The sequence below is a fragment of the Prunus avium genome, chromosome 5 (assembly GCF_965620075.1).
Source record: "Prunus avium chromosome 5, drPruAviu1.hap1.1, whole genome shotgun sequence".
Lineage (NCBI taxonomy): Eukaryota > Viridiplantae > Streptophyta > Magnoliopsida > Rosales > Rosaceae > Prunus > Prunus avium.
In genome coordinates, this window is record NC_142288.1 from 29507596 (window position 1) to 29522608 (window position 15013).

At 37.1% G+C, this 15013-nt stretch overlaps 2 protein-coding genes across 2 annotated transcripts; one reads left to right on the forward strand and one right to left on the reverse strand.

Moving 5' to 3' along the window:
• The first annotated feature begins 1738 nt into the window (after window positions 1–1738).
• Window positions 1739–3872, forward strand: LOC110754049 (uncharacterized). Its single transcript, XM_021955047.2, has one exon. The coding sequence runs from the start codon at window positions 2714–2716 to the stop codon at window positions 3512–3514; it is 801 nt and encodes a 266-aa protein (XP_021810739.2). The 5' UTR covers window positions 1739–2713; the 3' UTR covers window positions 3515–3872.
• Window positions 3873–4492: 620 nt separating this feature from the next.
• Window positions 4493–12553, reverse strand: BTS (zinc finger protein-like protein). Its single transcript, XM_021955170.2, has 14 exons — window positions 12028–12553; window positions 11118–11327; window positions 9999–10193; window positions 9546–9910; window positions 8858–9083; window positions 8014–8182; window positions 6684–7922; window positions 6426–6597; window positions 6061–6282; window positions 5814–5951; window positions 5487–5721; window positions 5326–5385; window positions 5111–5182; window positions 4493–4920 (listed from the first exon to the last, which is right to left on the reverse strand). Exons 1-14 carry the CDS (start codon window positions 12334–12336, stop codon window positions 4780–4782), a joined length of 3753 nt encoding a protein of 1250 aa, XP_021810862.1. The 5' UTR covers window positions 12337–12553; the 3' UTR covers window positions 4493–4779.
• Window positions 12554–15013: the final 2460 nt, after the last annotated feature.

The window sequence follows — 15013 nt, forward strand, 5'->3', positions numbered from 1 at the left end:
AAGGACAGTGAGGGGTTTAGCTTACCAGTCGTCCGTTCCTATCCATAACGCAATTTTGCTTAAATTGAACCCTTTTGGGCCTAAACATGGAGTCCTTGTGAATATTTATAAAATGGAGTCAAAGGTCAACAATGCCGAACAAACATGCTTATTCAGGATTATGCTTGTGAATAGAGGTTTTAAGAATATATGACATTTTAAAACGTAAAAATGTTAAAATGGTAGGAAAAAGAAGTTGATTTATTTTATTTATTTGTTTAGGTTTTACTTTTGTTGAGTTGAGCACACGGCAACATAAACTCTTGCTTCAATGAAACATTTTAGAGAATGTCAAACACATCCTCGCAAGCAACAGTTTAGTTTATTTGTTGTGTGTGTGTGTGTGTGTTTGTGTATGATGAGTGTATGAGACGAGACGAAGAGACGAAGAGACGAAGAGAAGGAGATGGATTGCAAGTCTGCAAAAACAGAGTAGACTGCATGCCTACGACTAAGTCAGTCCAAATCTTTCATTATATAGCATCACCACCTCAATTATTCAAAGTATCTTTCAAGTTTCAACTAATCCTACCCCTTATAATTAATCATCATTATTATAATTATTCATGATTACTCAGTCATTTTGTTTACCAAGTCACCCTCAATGCTTGATCAAGCCAATTACAAACAATTGATGATGATGATGGTTCTGCATAAATAAATTCTGGGCCCATCTGAGGCAAGGCAATTATCTTTTTGAGGGCCAAAAATGAAGCAATTATCATTTGATCATGCAGAGATTGGAGGATACTATATCTATATATATAATTGTATTCACATGAACTGCTGTTCAATGATTTGCAGCATCAATCAAACAAAATGCTTGTTAATATGAGTAGATGTGATGATTGGCAAATCTGTTTTACCAATTAGTACCTCCTTCTTGGAAGCATGTATTTTAATTATTTTTGGAGCAAATGGATTGCAATTTAGATTTGGTTGGTTGGTTGGTCTGGTTCTTTCATCTGATGTAACCTGACCTTTGAGCGAAAATTAAGTTTCACGAAAATAGTTTTTGAAATCTTTTGCCCGTTTTCAGCTCATTTGTGTATATAGCCTATGGGTGGGTCGAGCAGCTGTCATGTTTTTTTTCATGATGCAACATCCCATCTTACAACATCTAGTCAGCAGCACCCCCTTTTTGTTTTTGTTCATAATTCATTCATTTAAGCTTTGATTAACCGAAGTTTAAAACTTGATTAGGCCGTAATTAGTTGAGCTTTTAAGTCACTGGTTTGACGCAATTAATTAGTCATAATCAGGCACTTGCCATGAATGGACAATTCAAAAATGCGCTTCAAGGAAAAGACAGATTAATGAAATTTAGAAATTGACCTTGTACCTAGCTAGCTATTATGCAATTTCTGTCTTGTATGATGCAAGAATTCAAAAGAACAAAGCAAAGGGCATCAATCAAAGCCTGTGATTTGTGATTGAGTTTCCATTGAGATGCAGAAAGAAAGAGAAAGATGTGATTGGATTGGAAGGAAAGAGGAGAAATTTCAAAACTAGAGGTGGCAGAATGTTCTTCTACCTTTCTTTCTTTATTTATAGTTTAATTTGTAATGATTTTCTCTATAAAGAAAGAAAGAAAGAAAGAAAGGAAGGAAATTTTGAAAGAGAAGAAAAGGGCCTACTTGGTGGTTAGGACTTGGTTGGGATGGCATGGCAACCTCAAAAGTCTAACATATGGTGAGAAGAGGGACCGAATGAGCTTCCTTAACTTCTGGCTTTAAAGAAAACTACTACAAGCTTAAGCTAAACATTTCTCATAATTCTCATAGTCTTGCCTGGTTTATGATTCTCTCTCTCTCTTCTTTCTTTTTTTTCCTTTTTCTTTTGAGTCACTCACATCAGTACATTTTCCAATTGTTTCACCTTTTTGGGATCATTTTCTTTAGTATATATACTACTTTCCTCAGTGCTGTTTTTCTTTGCCTCTCCGCAAGACAGTAACTCTTGAAACTTTGTCACGTTCTCTCTCTCTCTCTCTCTCTCTCTCTCTCTCTCTCTCTCTCTCTCTCTCTCTCTCTCTCTCTCTCTGTGCACGTTGAGTTTCAAATTCTCATCTTTAATTGCAAGTTGCAAACTGCAAGTTATCCAAAGCTGTCACAAACAAAGATTTCTTTTTCTTCTCATTCATTTTTCTTAAACAACAATTTCTTTTCTCTATCATATCTTCCTGTAGCCTTAAAATACATTACTGTCTCCCTCTTTTGTTTCTTTCTACCCTCTTGTTTTTTTTACAAACAAAAATAGTAGAAACTTTCCTCTGCTTCATTTCCAGAGGAGAAGGAAGGAGGAAATCCAATTCATCCTCTGATCTTCGAAATTTCCTAGAATTACTCACAGTTCTTGAAACTTGTGCAGAAAAGCTGCCATTCTCTGTTTTTGTCCCCTTTGTTCCTGTAAATTTTCAAAATTGCCTTTGTTCCTCTTTTTTGACTTCCGAGTCCACCCCATCATGTCAAGTTTCAAGCCCTCATAGTTGAAACCTCAGCATTTCCACATGCCATCACATTCTTCAATTCATTCCAACTTCTTCAACTCTTGTTGATTCTTCTCAAGCTCATTATATCTTAGTTAGCTACTTTTCGTCTGCTTAACTATTTTGATCCTGTCATTGTTTCCTCTAAACACCATTTTTCCTTGTGCTTCCTAATCAAACATCAATATGTGCTCAGAAGCCAGTCCTCCCAGATTATCATTTTCCCTTGATCTTGGTCAAGCAGATGTTTTACCAGTTGGTCACAACCAGCCTCGCAGGGACACATCACTCTTGGAGTTGAATTGTGACTTTGAGTTTAGCATCAGCGGCAGCTTCAGGCATGAATCTTCTTCTGCAGACGAGCTTTTTTCTCATGGGGTGATCCTTCCTATGCAGCCTAGAGAGAGGGTTGACGAGGCACCGAAACGAATATCTAACAGTGAAGCCGGACATAGTGCTTCCCTCCCTCCTCTTCCAAGTCCTCCATCAAATGAGAACCAAAAGAAAGAGAGAGTGAAGGAAGTTGTTATGGATATGAATTCTGATCATCTGGAGCTGCACAAGCCTCAGTCCAAGTCTTTCTGGGGGTTCAAGAGAAGCAGCAGCCTCAACCAAGACAACAAGAAGAGTTTGCTTTGCTCCTTGCCACTCTTGTCAAGAAGCAATTCAACTGGATCAGCTCCAAATCCAAATCCAAAGAAAACCACATTTAAGCAAAGCTCGTCACAAAAGCAGTCATCAAATATTTCTATGTCAAAGTCGTCTTCATATTCATCATCGTCTTCCTCCTCATCGAACCCTTACGCAACGCTGCCGAGGCCCCCATCAAAGAAGGGTTACAATGGATCATCTTATTATGGCAATGGTGTTCGAATTAGCCCCGTTTTAAATGTACCATCTCCTTACATTTCCAAAGGAACTGCAAAACTCTTTTGTTTGGGTTCTTTTTTACACCCCGGCGGGAAAGATAAGAAGGCCAAGAAATGATTTATTCGCAGAAATCTTATGAGTTTACTTGGAAAGAAGAAACAGATTGTTCAGTTTGTACAGTAAAAAAAACAGAGGATGGGTAGGAGGAGGGTCTTGGAAGGCTGACTGAAGCATGTTAAAATGTCATTAGCTCAGGTGACACAACAGATGCCCTTATTTTCAGGATTTGTCTTCATTATGGGGGAGAGTTGCTTTTGATTATTCTAAAAGTGCTTTTGGTCTCTGTCTTCTTCTATGCTAATGAAAATTGAACATTGAACATTGAACATACAGACACTGTTTGTTCAGCTAACCTTTTTGTTTGTAAACTTTGTAGTTATATATGAATCAAAGATTATTCGCCTTTTTCCAATAAGGATTTGTTGTGGTTGAAGAGAAGAAGGGTTTCATGGGGTGGGTTTGAAAAACAAATCTACGTTGAAATGGCCTTCGCTTTCTAGATTTCTTGTCCGGATTAACTTTTAGGTGTTGAGCTAATTTAATCACGGACCATGTCTTCGGTTCGTCACGTCATCAACCTTTTTTTCATATTGGGGTCTAGTCTAGCATAGTATGGCTAGATGCCTTTTTCTCCTACAGTGTACGGTACCAAAGGCTATACATAATGCTGTATCTACTTTGGGTGACGTTGGCTTGACATGACCATGATGAATGAGACCTATTATGAATTTATCTGGTAAACGGTAACCTCATGTGAAGGTAAAACTTCGTAGAAAAAGAAAAGCACAACTAATCTCCAGAAATTACTATTATTTATTTGCCACTTGAATTGAACCCCACCCCATAGTTTCCTCTAGTCTGATTGGCTCTCCTCTCCTCTACATTTGAACTTATACCGACAATTGCCACTTGGCACCGATACCGGGGAAAAAAAGATGAAAAAAACTTGATTCTTCCTTGTATTGATGTACTTTTCCCTGTTTAGTGGTGTATTATACATCATAAGAATTGTATGCAAAGGTTAACAGAAGAGTGGAAAGATAACAGATTATAGATTGACAAATTTACCACACCATGGAAAAAAAAAAAGCAAATTTCTGTACAGAAGGCATCTCAATGCGCTCTGTTACTGACCTGTCTAAATGCTCAAAAACGAATCTTGAAACCAAGGTGAGATCATATGATATTTACTGGGCTTCTACAAAATTGCTCAGCGGAGGTAAAGAAACCAGTTTTCTGGTTGTTGGGAAAATTGAATTGCCTATACAAGTATCTACAAACTAATAAGTATACATCTCTTTGTCGACGAATAAAACCTGTTGTTAGTGTGATGCAGGGCAGTCGGTATTTGTTGTCTCGCCCTTGATCACCCGGGTATTGTAAGATCCACAGTTTCCACACTTGTGATATAGCCAGTGAAACCGTGAGGAACCCTTTCGATCGCAGTCGTTACATAGGATGTCCTGGATTGCAAAAATTATACATCAAATGGTGCCTTTACTACCATTATGTTAATTATAACATGGCTCTAATTTTGGACAAAGTGAGGCACATATCAGGAGTTAAACCGGACACATGTAATGAACCATGAGAAAAAGAGACCAACTAACTTAGAGACCAATGACTATAATAAGAAAAATAGAAGCAATGTACCTGACAACGGTTCCTGTATTCCTCTGGAAGCTGCTCGGCAGCCAATAATGCATCAAGCATGCCAAAGTAAACCTGAGTGGGTATAGAGGTTAAGAAAGATCTCACAATTGGGTTTCATATATGATCTCAAGATGATGACAAAGCAGCTCAGTGGGCATTACAACTAATTCTAGAAAAATATATGTTTTAAAAAAAAGAGAGAGAAATAATCTTACCGCCATATCTCCCAAAGATTTGCTGCAAATTGGACAAGTATAGTGACTGCAAGTGTACGCCTACCATAAAATACCTGGTAGTTAAGACTCACTGTCTTCTAAAAAGAAAGAAGGAAAGTACATGAAAAATGGTTCAAAAGAAGTTTAAGAAATCTACAGACCTGAAAGCAAGCAGAATGCATGTAATGGCCACAGGGCAGAGCTCTAACTGTTGCACTTGATGTGAATAAAAAATCACAGCAGATGGGGCAATTTGTTTCTAAACTTTTCTCCAGGCACTTGTGGTTCACTAACTTTATCCCCAGGCAACAATTGCATGTCATGCAATGAAAGAAGTCAATGCCAAGACCCTTTCCAAGGCGGCATAAATTGCAAAACGGGCAATGATATACAGTCCTGAAGAAAAAAGAATATTTAAATTTACATAAAAGAATTCACTAATTATTGATTATTTACAAATTTTAATTTCCCAATAAGAATTCATGTACCTTTCATCATCAAAAAATTTGCATATATTGCAATAATACTTTGCCATGGATAGTTCATTGCATGAAGGTGTAGTGCATATTGGCCCAACCGGCTGAATGTTCAGGCAGCGCATGCACATCATTTCTGATGTTGCTTTCCTGCAATGATTAAAAGAACATCAGAAGTCTTAACCAAAAAAGAAAAGAAAAGGAGAACAGATATATTATAACATAACTTGAAACGTAAGTGTTGATATTCGAAAATTACCTATCCATTGAATGATCGCTCACATTATCATGGCAAAATCTACATGCAAATAACTTGCCACAGCAAGCAGCTCGGAGTTTGCAGTTTCTTTTGTAGTGTTCACACCCAAATTCTTTTTTCTCTGCATCTCGATACGATGGTGAGCGTCCAACTGCGTCTTCACCAGTAGAAGATTCTCCTGCTATTTCTTGAGGTAACTTCTGCTGAGTAGCAATCCAGCGGCTAAAACAAACAAGTCACTCATTAATAATTTAGGAATTGGGGTGTAGAGTTTTGTATTTAGATGTCATGATCTAATTTCTGTGTCAAAATAAAGATAATGTAGCAATCCAAGAAAAGTTCTAGAAGGTCAGTATAGAACTAACCTAGTCATAAGATTCTGCACAAGATATGCCTTTCTCCTTGGATCAAGAGTCGCATCACGATAAACCTTTCTGATCTCTGACTCAAGTTCATTTTGATTCATACGGAAAATATCCTTCCAACCAGGTTTGAACATCTGATCAGTCTGGTCCAAGCTTTCTTGAAATTCAACACCTAGAACAAAATAAAAGTTCAAATGAGTAGGATGAAAGGACAGCTCTCGCCTTAACCGTGCGTTTATCTCCACCTTTGATACAAACCTTTTTGAGGAATGCTGCTTTCCCATGTTTCAGTTCGTGAAGTTAACTCTGAAGTTCCTTTCCAACATTCATTGAGCCACTCACTGAACATTGTATTTTTAGTTGCTTGTTTCCACGTATCCATCATTTTGTTCTGTTCATCCTGAGTAAGTGCAGAAGTCACCCATGGTAACATTGATTGGAGCACCTCAGCACCAGTGGTCCCAATAATGCGGCCCACTATTTTGTCTTGCTCCTCAACAGTGAAGTGTCTGCCAAATAAAGGCCACAGCTCAAGTTCTTCCCTGAAAATATGCTGATCTAGTGTAACTTTTATAGATTTGCACATCCCTTGAAGCTTTGTAGCTAGCTCATTATACATTCTAGTATGGTTGATATCATTAGCATCAGGAAAGCTAACGCTACTTCCAGCTAAATCCTCATCCATGTGAGCCTTTTGCAAGCTTTCATGAAGGTGAGAAAGTTCAGAAAGAACATGTGAGATATCTTTAAATAAATTTTCCTCCTGTTTATGGTCCAGTGTGTATGAGTGACTCACATTATGAAGCGCCTCTTTGGATTCCAGTGCAGGAAACACTATATCATCCTCTGCATTACTATGTGCTCTGTATAAGCCCCACAGCAAGCGAAACCTTCCTATAAACTGCCGGAGGGTGGTTTCATCACAATAACTAAGCTTCCCAGATTCAATATCCAAATACTCCAAATCTTTGCGTATGGCTTTATGAAATTTGAAAATAGTATCAATAGGTCGTTCTCCACAGCCAAAATCAGAAGAGGAACTATCTGTTTCCCAGACAAAAAGACTGGAATTGAGAGATGGGGCACTGGAGCTGAAAGACAAGGATCGCAAAGACTTGGCCCCAAAAAGAGAACTTGACCCGAGATTATTGCTGTTTACTCCTAAACCTGGGACACAGCAGGACTGATCACTACAACATGGTTTCTGGGCATTTACAGTCTCTGAAGGTTCAGAGGCATCACTGTGTTTGCATGACATTGAAACATTTCGTTTGACCAGCCTCTTCACGTTATTTGCGTGAGCTGATATCAAGCTGTCTCTAGCAGACAATGCAGAAGCACACGCACATGCTGAACGAACAAAATCGTCTTCAATATCAGTGAAACTTTTAACAGGACAGCAACCAATTGCACTTAAAGACAAGCATGAACCCTGATTACGAGCCTTGCATGCCCATCCAGAAAAGAGTGTTACCAAAGCAGAATCAGGCACTGGAGCTGAATCATAACACTAGCTGTTGTCAGAATATAAAGAGACTAATAAACTTTTTTTAGTAAAAAGTGAACATACAAAAGATAAATACAGAACCTGCTAACTGCATGTTTTTGAGAAAATTCTTCGTTTCATCTTCTGTCAACGACCCGACTAGCCATGGCAAAACACGCTCAATCAGTCTTAAGGGCATCATGCACAAACTTTGATACAAAAGTTCGCGCTGTCTTTTGAAGCTGAAGTGCTTTCGAGCAAGTGGAAGAACCTACATATGCAGGAAATGGAGCAGGTGGTTTTAGGACTTAGACGGCATATTGGTTCTATAGTTTCTAGTATCCAACATTGATTAAACATGTTGTATTACAATGATCAGAGAGGTTCTTAATCTTTTTCTATAGGTACATGGTTTCTGATTTCTAATCATTTAAATACAGATGATATGAGGTAATGCCCCCATACAACTTATATGACTACTCTCATCACTATCATGCAAAGAGCAACACAAAAATGCAAAAGACAGCAAGATTAAATATCAAAAAATTAAATTTGTGGGTTAACCTTGTTATGAATTTGGTCTGATTGGACTTTTGATTGGCTACTGAATTTTATATTCAAATCTTGATGTTACTAACACACTAGTTTAGTATGTTGATTCACCCAAAAATAAAACATGCTATCTTAGTTTCATGTGTTCTCTTAAGTTTTAAAACTCCATGGTAGATCTGTAATTTTCCCTGTCTGCTGGAGATGGGCAATGATTGTGGGGTCCCCAAGTCTTATTCAGGTTTTATTAAGTCATTGGACCTCATATTCTGGTATATTAAGGTTTGTTCAGTTTTAATAGTTTCTTATTTAGGAATGCAGATCCTATTAGGATTAGGATTAGTAGGAGTCTTCGTATTTGGTTGTAATTTGTTGAAACTAATAAAGACATTTTTACCTGAACTTCTTCATTGCTAAAGTGCCTCTGGATAGTTTCCATTATTTGATCAGCATGTGAACATAACTTCGCATAAAAATCAGCTGAAGTAGAGATGGCTCCTGCACTTTGAATATTTTCAATCAAGCACCTGAATTCATTGAATTGACTTTCTTCTTCAGCGTGCTCTTGGAAAAAGGAAATTTTTCCATCGACTGCGGGAAATATGACTTTGTCCTCAGCAATACTGAAATCAGCAAATAAGTGATATTCAAATGGAAAGGAGAGAAAATAGATATACAATATAAAATCTCCACCACATGTTTGTCAATGGTTACCTCTCACTGCAAACGAATATAGTTTAATAAATTTGTAATGATCACCTAAAAAATCAGTTCTAAAAACAAGCACATGCAAGGATTCATCGGGAGAAGACTCAAATATCACACATCAAGTGATGCAAACAATTCCATGTGTGGAAAACAGGGAAAACTGGAACTATTAATGCCAAAATTGAATTTTACCCTATGACATATTAACTTAAATATATGCCATTACCAGTTTACCGTGCCCATAGTAGGAACTTTTAACTCGTCGCACATTATTCATAAAAGAAGAAAAAGAAAAACTTCAGTTGACGAAAATGGTAAGTTTTCCGAAAGGAAAGATTTGACTTTCAACTAAATGCATGATAGATATGTAGAGATACCTGTGAAAGATGCAAACTTCAGCAATAAATTGCAACCTCTCATTGAAAGCTGATAGATTAGTAAAATCTCCAGACAGTTGTATCTTCCTAGCCTCCTCGGCTATCTCATTTAATTCCCTTTTAATGGCATTATGCCAATGCAGTATTTCATTTATTGGATGCCCCGCACTGGTATCAGAAACATCTGTACATGACTCTAAATACTTCCTTTTCCCAGTCCTGCAATCGCATGCACAATTTACCTTCTCCATAGGTTGACTTGATGTGCTAGCACCAGAATCCACACAACATTGGAACCGAGGGGAAACTAGAGAACTTTCAAAAGAGTCAGCACTTCTTCTACCTTCCATCCAGGTGAAAATTACCTTTAACAACAAAGATCTGTAAGTTATGTGCGGTTTTCAAAGCAATAATAGAAGGAACTCAATTCTTTGACTAAATCTCAAACATTACTTGTTGAAGAAGCTTTTCCTCTGGAACTATCTTGCTTAAGCATTTTCGCAAATCCGGATGTTCGTCAGGTGAAACAGATGATGAAAGCCATGGAAGAAACTCGGCCATCATATTCACAGGAATGCTGCACAGAAACTGCCAGACCAGAGATGCCTGCTCTTCAATTGAGAACTTCTCAATGAGCAAGGGAAAGACCTGCCAGGAAAAACAAAAAAACTGAAATTGGGTTCCAATTTTACTGTCGTAGTTTAGCATATGAAAATAAAAATTCTGGAAGAGAGATCTCCCAAGTGATGCCTTAGTTGGCAACGGAGAGTTCCTCAAGAATCGTAAGTCCCGAGTTCAACTCTTCCCAGTCCGTAAGGAAAAATATTGTGGTTCTCATAACTATTGGGCCCAAAAGGTGCACGTGAACAGGGGTGTATATCTTTTACCCATAGTTTCCCCTTTCCCCTCCCACCAATGGATGGGATCAAGGTTTCCTTGTCATCAATTAGAGAGAGAGAGAGAGAGAGATGAGTCAATTGTGTGTGCATGCTAATGATGTAGAAATAACTTGATGCACATGCTAGTGAGGGAACTTTTTGGAGGAAATTATGTGCTTACTACCAAATGTGTTGTTGACCAGACGGTTATTGTCCTTTTTTGTAGCTCCTAATAAAGAAACATTGCCAGGAAGAGTTCAACTACCTATATGGTAGAACTGTGGGGAAACTTTGTTGATCATATGTTCTTACTTGCCATAGATCCTATTAGAGAAAAATTGCAAAGCCAAATTTGCATAATCAGGGCATATTAGTGATGGCATTTTATAAGGAAAAAGTAAGTCAACTAACAAAAGTGAAGATGATTAAAGGTTCTTATACTTTCCATGGAACGCCACCAGGGGATTATTACAAACTGACAAAGTATTACGTCATAAGCTCCCACATCAGATTATAAAGGAAAATTGCAAAAATCATTTTCACCACTAGAAAATACCATACCAATCCCAACTCTTTTATAAATTCTCTTCCATTTTTTTCATATTATAACAAGCAAATGCAAGAGGCACGTCACCCGATTGGTAGTATGAACAAAAAAAAATAAAGATTCAAACGTGTAAAAATGAAACAGCACCTGTTCCTCCTCCTTAGCCATGTGCTGGCTGATCGATGTTTGTAGGGCTCCTGTACAAGATGCTAACTCCCTCGGGAAACTTTCATCATCTTTTGCATTAGAATTTAGCAGCTCAAATAAATGATCAAAAAGATTGGTTTCGCCCTTATGTTCGAGGGAGTATGTTTGTGCTACATTCTTCACACGTATATCAAGAGCTGGAAAGATTACCTGCAGTTCCAAAGTTAATGTCGTCACGACCTCTAGGCAAGACAAAATGGAGATGGAGAAAATTCACAATAAACAACGCCTCATTTGCAAAGAAGCTCAGTGTGTTAGCAAAAGCTCAACGTCATACTAAATGATAGTCATTTTGTGCTTTGGCTTTCATCCAATTGTTGTTTTCATGGCACTAAACTGCAAATGAATTTCATAATAGTATAGAATTTCATAATAGTAGAGAATATGCAAAGGAAAACAAATATTCCTTTGACGTCACATGGCCGAGCTGATAAATAAATTAAACAAGAAACAGAAATTTTGAAAATTAAAATACAGTTCAAGTGCAACCGTTGAATTTTAACTCTCATTTGGACGAGAAACGCGAAAACATTATCCAGGTTCGCAAATAGAACAACGCCATGTCAAGATATGATCATAATACCTCAAAATGTTAGAAATAGAAGTGCAATCTTTACCAACGCACACACAATTACAGCAACATATTCACTGATATCAAAGATTGCACACACTATTTATATAAGTGGAGAAAAGAAAGAAAAAAAAAACAAGAAACCAAATGCATACAGCTGGAAATCACAACTAATTATTAAAATCCAGAATAAATTCTTTTCTTCAAATAAATTGAAAAGCCTCAATGAAATTCAAAACTCAGCGAAAATGAATAAGAAACAAAGGAAAATATATTGACCTCGTCTTCAGCATTGGAGTGGTGCTTGTAAATCGATCTTAAGAAATGGTAGCGCTCGAGCAACGGCCTAATATCGGTTCGGTTTCCGGTGGCGAAGGCCATGGCCAATCGGTGAAGCGCATCGAGCTCTTTACGAATTGCTTTGTGAAAGAACAAGAAAATCAGAATCGGAGACCTCGGCTCCAAGCTCTTTAAGCAACCATTGGCCGAAGAAGACGAAGAAGAATCGACCTTGTTCACGGAATTGGACAGCACCGCCACTCCTCCGCCTCCGTCCATGTGCTGCAACCCCGTTAACGGCGTCGCCATCTCTGTCTTCCTAAAATCTTCTCGTACTTTCTCGGAAAAATTGTCTCTCTATAGCTCGGTGCTTGCTCTTAAAACGGAAAGTTTCCCTCTCTGAATCTTTATCTTAATTGAATTTTTTATTTCTATTTATTTGGAATTGTCTGTTTTTAAAGCTTTGGGATTGTTCAACGGAGATGAAGGTGGGGGAAGGTTTGGGTTGGAGTGAGGTCGACAAGACTGGGAAGAAAGCGGTTTATATAGTCGGCGAGGCGCCACGTGGCGCAGGCCTTCCACTGTGGACGCATATGTAATTAACGGCTAGTCACGTGAGGCGAGAGCAAGTGAGGCACTTGGGAGACATGTTGGTCAGCAAGGTGGATCAATAAGCTTTGATGGTGAACATGGTTAGGAAATTATTAAAGATTTGTTCCTCTTCTCTCTCAGTATATTGAAGATTTTTCCAAGAAATTTGTTCCAAATTTTACTACTTTTATGTTTGCTATTTGATTTTGTTAATCTTCAATTCAAGGTTCATTTTCTTGGTCGAAATTAAATTCGAAGTTTATTGAAATGATACTTTTCATTTTTAATGTTATAAGAAGTTCAAATGATACACCCTTTTTTTTCTTTTCTTTTTTTTCATTTATTCTTTATTTCCCATTATCTCCTCTCCAATTTTGGCTGCACTTATGATTTGTCTTTGACGTGTATATTAGGTCATGTGTTGGCGAGTGCTCTCAAAAGGACTAAAAGCCCTTCATGATAATTCCAATAGAAGCATTATCAAACGAATATTTAATTTCACTATTTTGTACGTTACAATTTTTTTTCTTTAATATTACGATTATATTGCAATACGATGTTACTAATCTCATCATGTTATAAAGATACATAATGTACACGACATACATATTAATCATGTGAGAAAGTTGAGTTTGAAATAAGTTTAAGAAGAATTAAAGAAAATGGAGCAAGTCTAGTTACCTTGATTTGTTCTATAATTATCGCAGCTATTTTGATAGATAATAAATCAAACCTAAAAGAGTGCTTAAAAAGTATATGCTATTTTCGGGTGTGTTTGCTATATGCACCTAAAATTCTTATTATAATAGTATTGAGAATGATCGACTCGACAGCATTGTTAGATTAGTGGCGGAGTTTGGTGACTCAACTAGACTTTTGGTGAAAAATAATACATGGTTGGTCGTTGGCTTGAGCCCCCCAACCTTAAAAAAAAAGAAAAGTTATGGACCAATCCTACATTTAATCATGCTACTTTTGAACAATTATGCCCCAGTAATCAACTCCAAATTTGCTTACAAAAATTAAATAACCAAATTGCAATCTCCAAATTTGCTTACAAAAATTAAATAACCAAATTGCAATTTGCACACCTAAATTCCTAACCATTTTAGGATTTGATGAAAAGACAAAACTTGTAACAAATAGTCAAAGTGCCTCTTATTATATTTTTATCTTTATAATTTTTTATATTTTTTATTTCGCATCAAATTATACACTCTTATATATTAAAATTAAATTAAAGAAAATGAAAGGCCTCTCTTATTAATTATGAGTCGTTTTCGTGATGGTTGGAGATTTTGACAAGAAAGGGAAACACATTGATGACTGAAATTAAGGTTAATATCAATTAGGAAGGCACACAGGGTGCTCGTGCCGATTGTGCCTTTGTTGAGTAGGCACGTGCCAGCCCACGCCCACGCAACGCAAGCACCACATATTCCTACTTGACTTCGGCTCGGCGCCTCTTTCTCTTTGCGTCATTTGCATTTCTTTGAAAATTGACATGATTCTTGAAGTTGGGCTCAATCATTAGTTTCTTTGCAATCTTGTTCTTTTTTTTCCCCATCTATTTTAATTTTTATAGTCCCAGGGCTAGCCCAGTGTCATTTTGTTTATCTATTTGCTTAAGCAGAAAAAAGAAAGTATATTTACCCTCCTCAAAGAGACCCTGATATGCCCGGTTCAGGGATGGACTAACCTCCCTCCCCCAAAACTTTCGTTCACCAAAAAAAATAAAATAATAATATATATATATATTTAAGATGGTAATTGGGGTGATTTGAAGCTGCTAAGCAAAAAAGTCTATGTTTCATGAGCACTATACATGGAAATTGTTCAAAACAAATCTACCCAAATACAATTGATTTTGGGGGACTTCGGTGACCTCTTTAATTATATGAATTGAAATGAATCCACTACAAAACTTTTCCATTAGAAGATCTTTATCAACCCCTATTATCGAATCTCTTAAGCTTTAACCTTTTTCTTTACAATTAATTAGTTAGTTCATGTCCTTCCCCACCTTTGCCACCATCATGCTTTGCTTTGGCATTTTTTGTTTTTTTGTTTTTGTTTTACAAGAACGATATTTAGGAAATGAGATTTGAACACGGGACCTAGAGTACATGAATAATTAACGGCTCTTTAACCAAAATCTAGTGTCCAAAAACTAATAGTTCTTCCAATAAGTCATGAATTGACCCAAGTTGCTTATCTTCTCTTGTCTTTAGCAGTTATCTGTTCTGTCGCTTGGTTATGTTTGCAGAAGAGGAAAGCTGAAGAGATAAATCTCTTTTTTATTTTTTATGAAGGAGAAAAATCCCTTTTGCAGTTATCTGTTCTGTTTTCCCTATCTTTCTTCTAGATTTAGTGACTAGGAATGCACATGAACCTA

What these genes read in the sequence shown, in the direction of transcription:
- BTS (XM_021955170.2), bottom strand. Translation starts at nt 12,336, where the DNA reads ATGGCGACGCCGTTAACGGGGTTGCAGCACATGGACGGAGGCGGAGGA. An exon ending in TTAGCAATGAAGAAGTTCAG is followed by an intron (nt 8,183 to 8,857) that starts GTAAAAATGTCT and finishes CTGCATATGTAG; the next exon opens with GTTCTTCCACTTGCTCGAAA. An exon ending in AATCTTTGGGAGATATGGCG is followed by an intron (nt 5,183 to 5,325) that starts GTAAGATTATTT and finishes ATACCCACTCAG; the next exon opens with GTTTACTTTGGCATGCTTGA.
- LOC110754049 (XM_021955047.2), top strand. Translation starts at nt 2,714, where the DNA reads ATGTGCTCAGAAGCCAGTCCTCCCAGATTATCATTTTCCCTTGATCTT.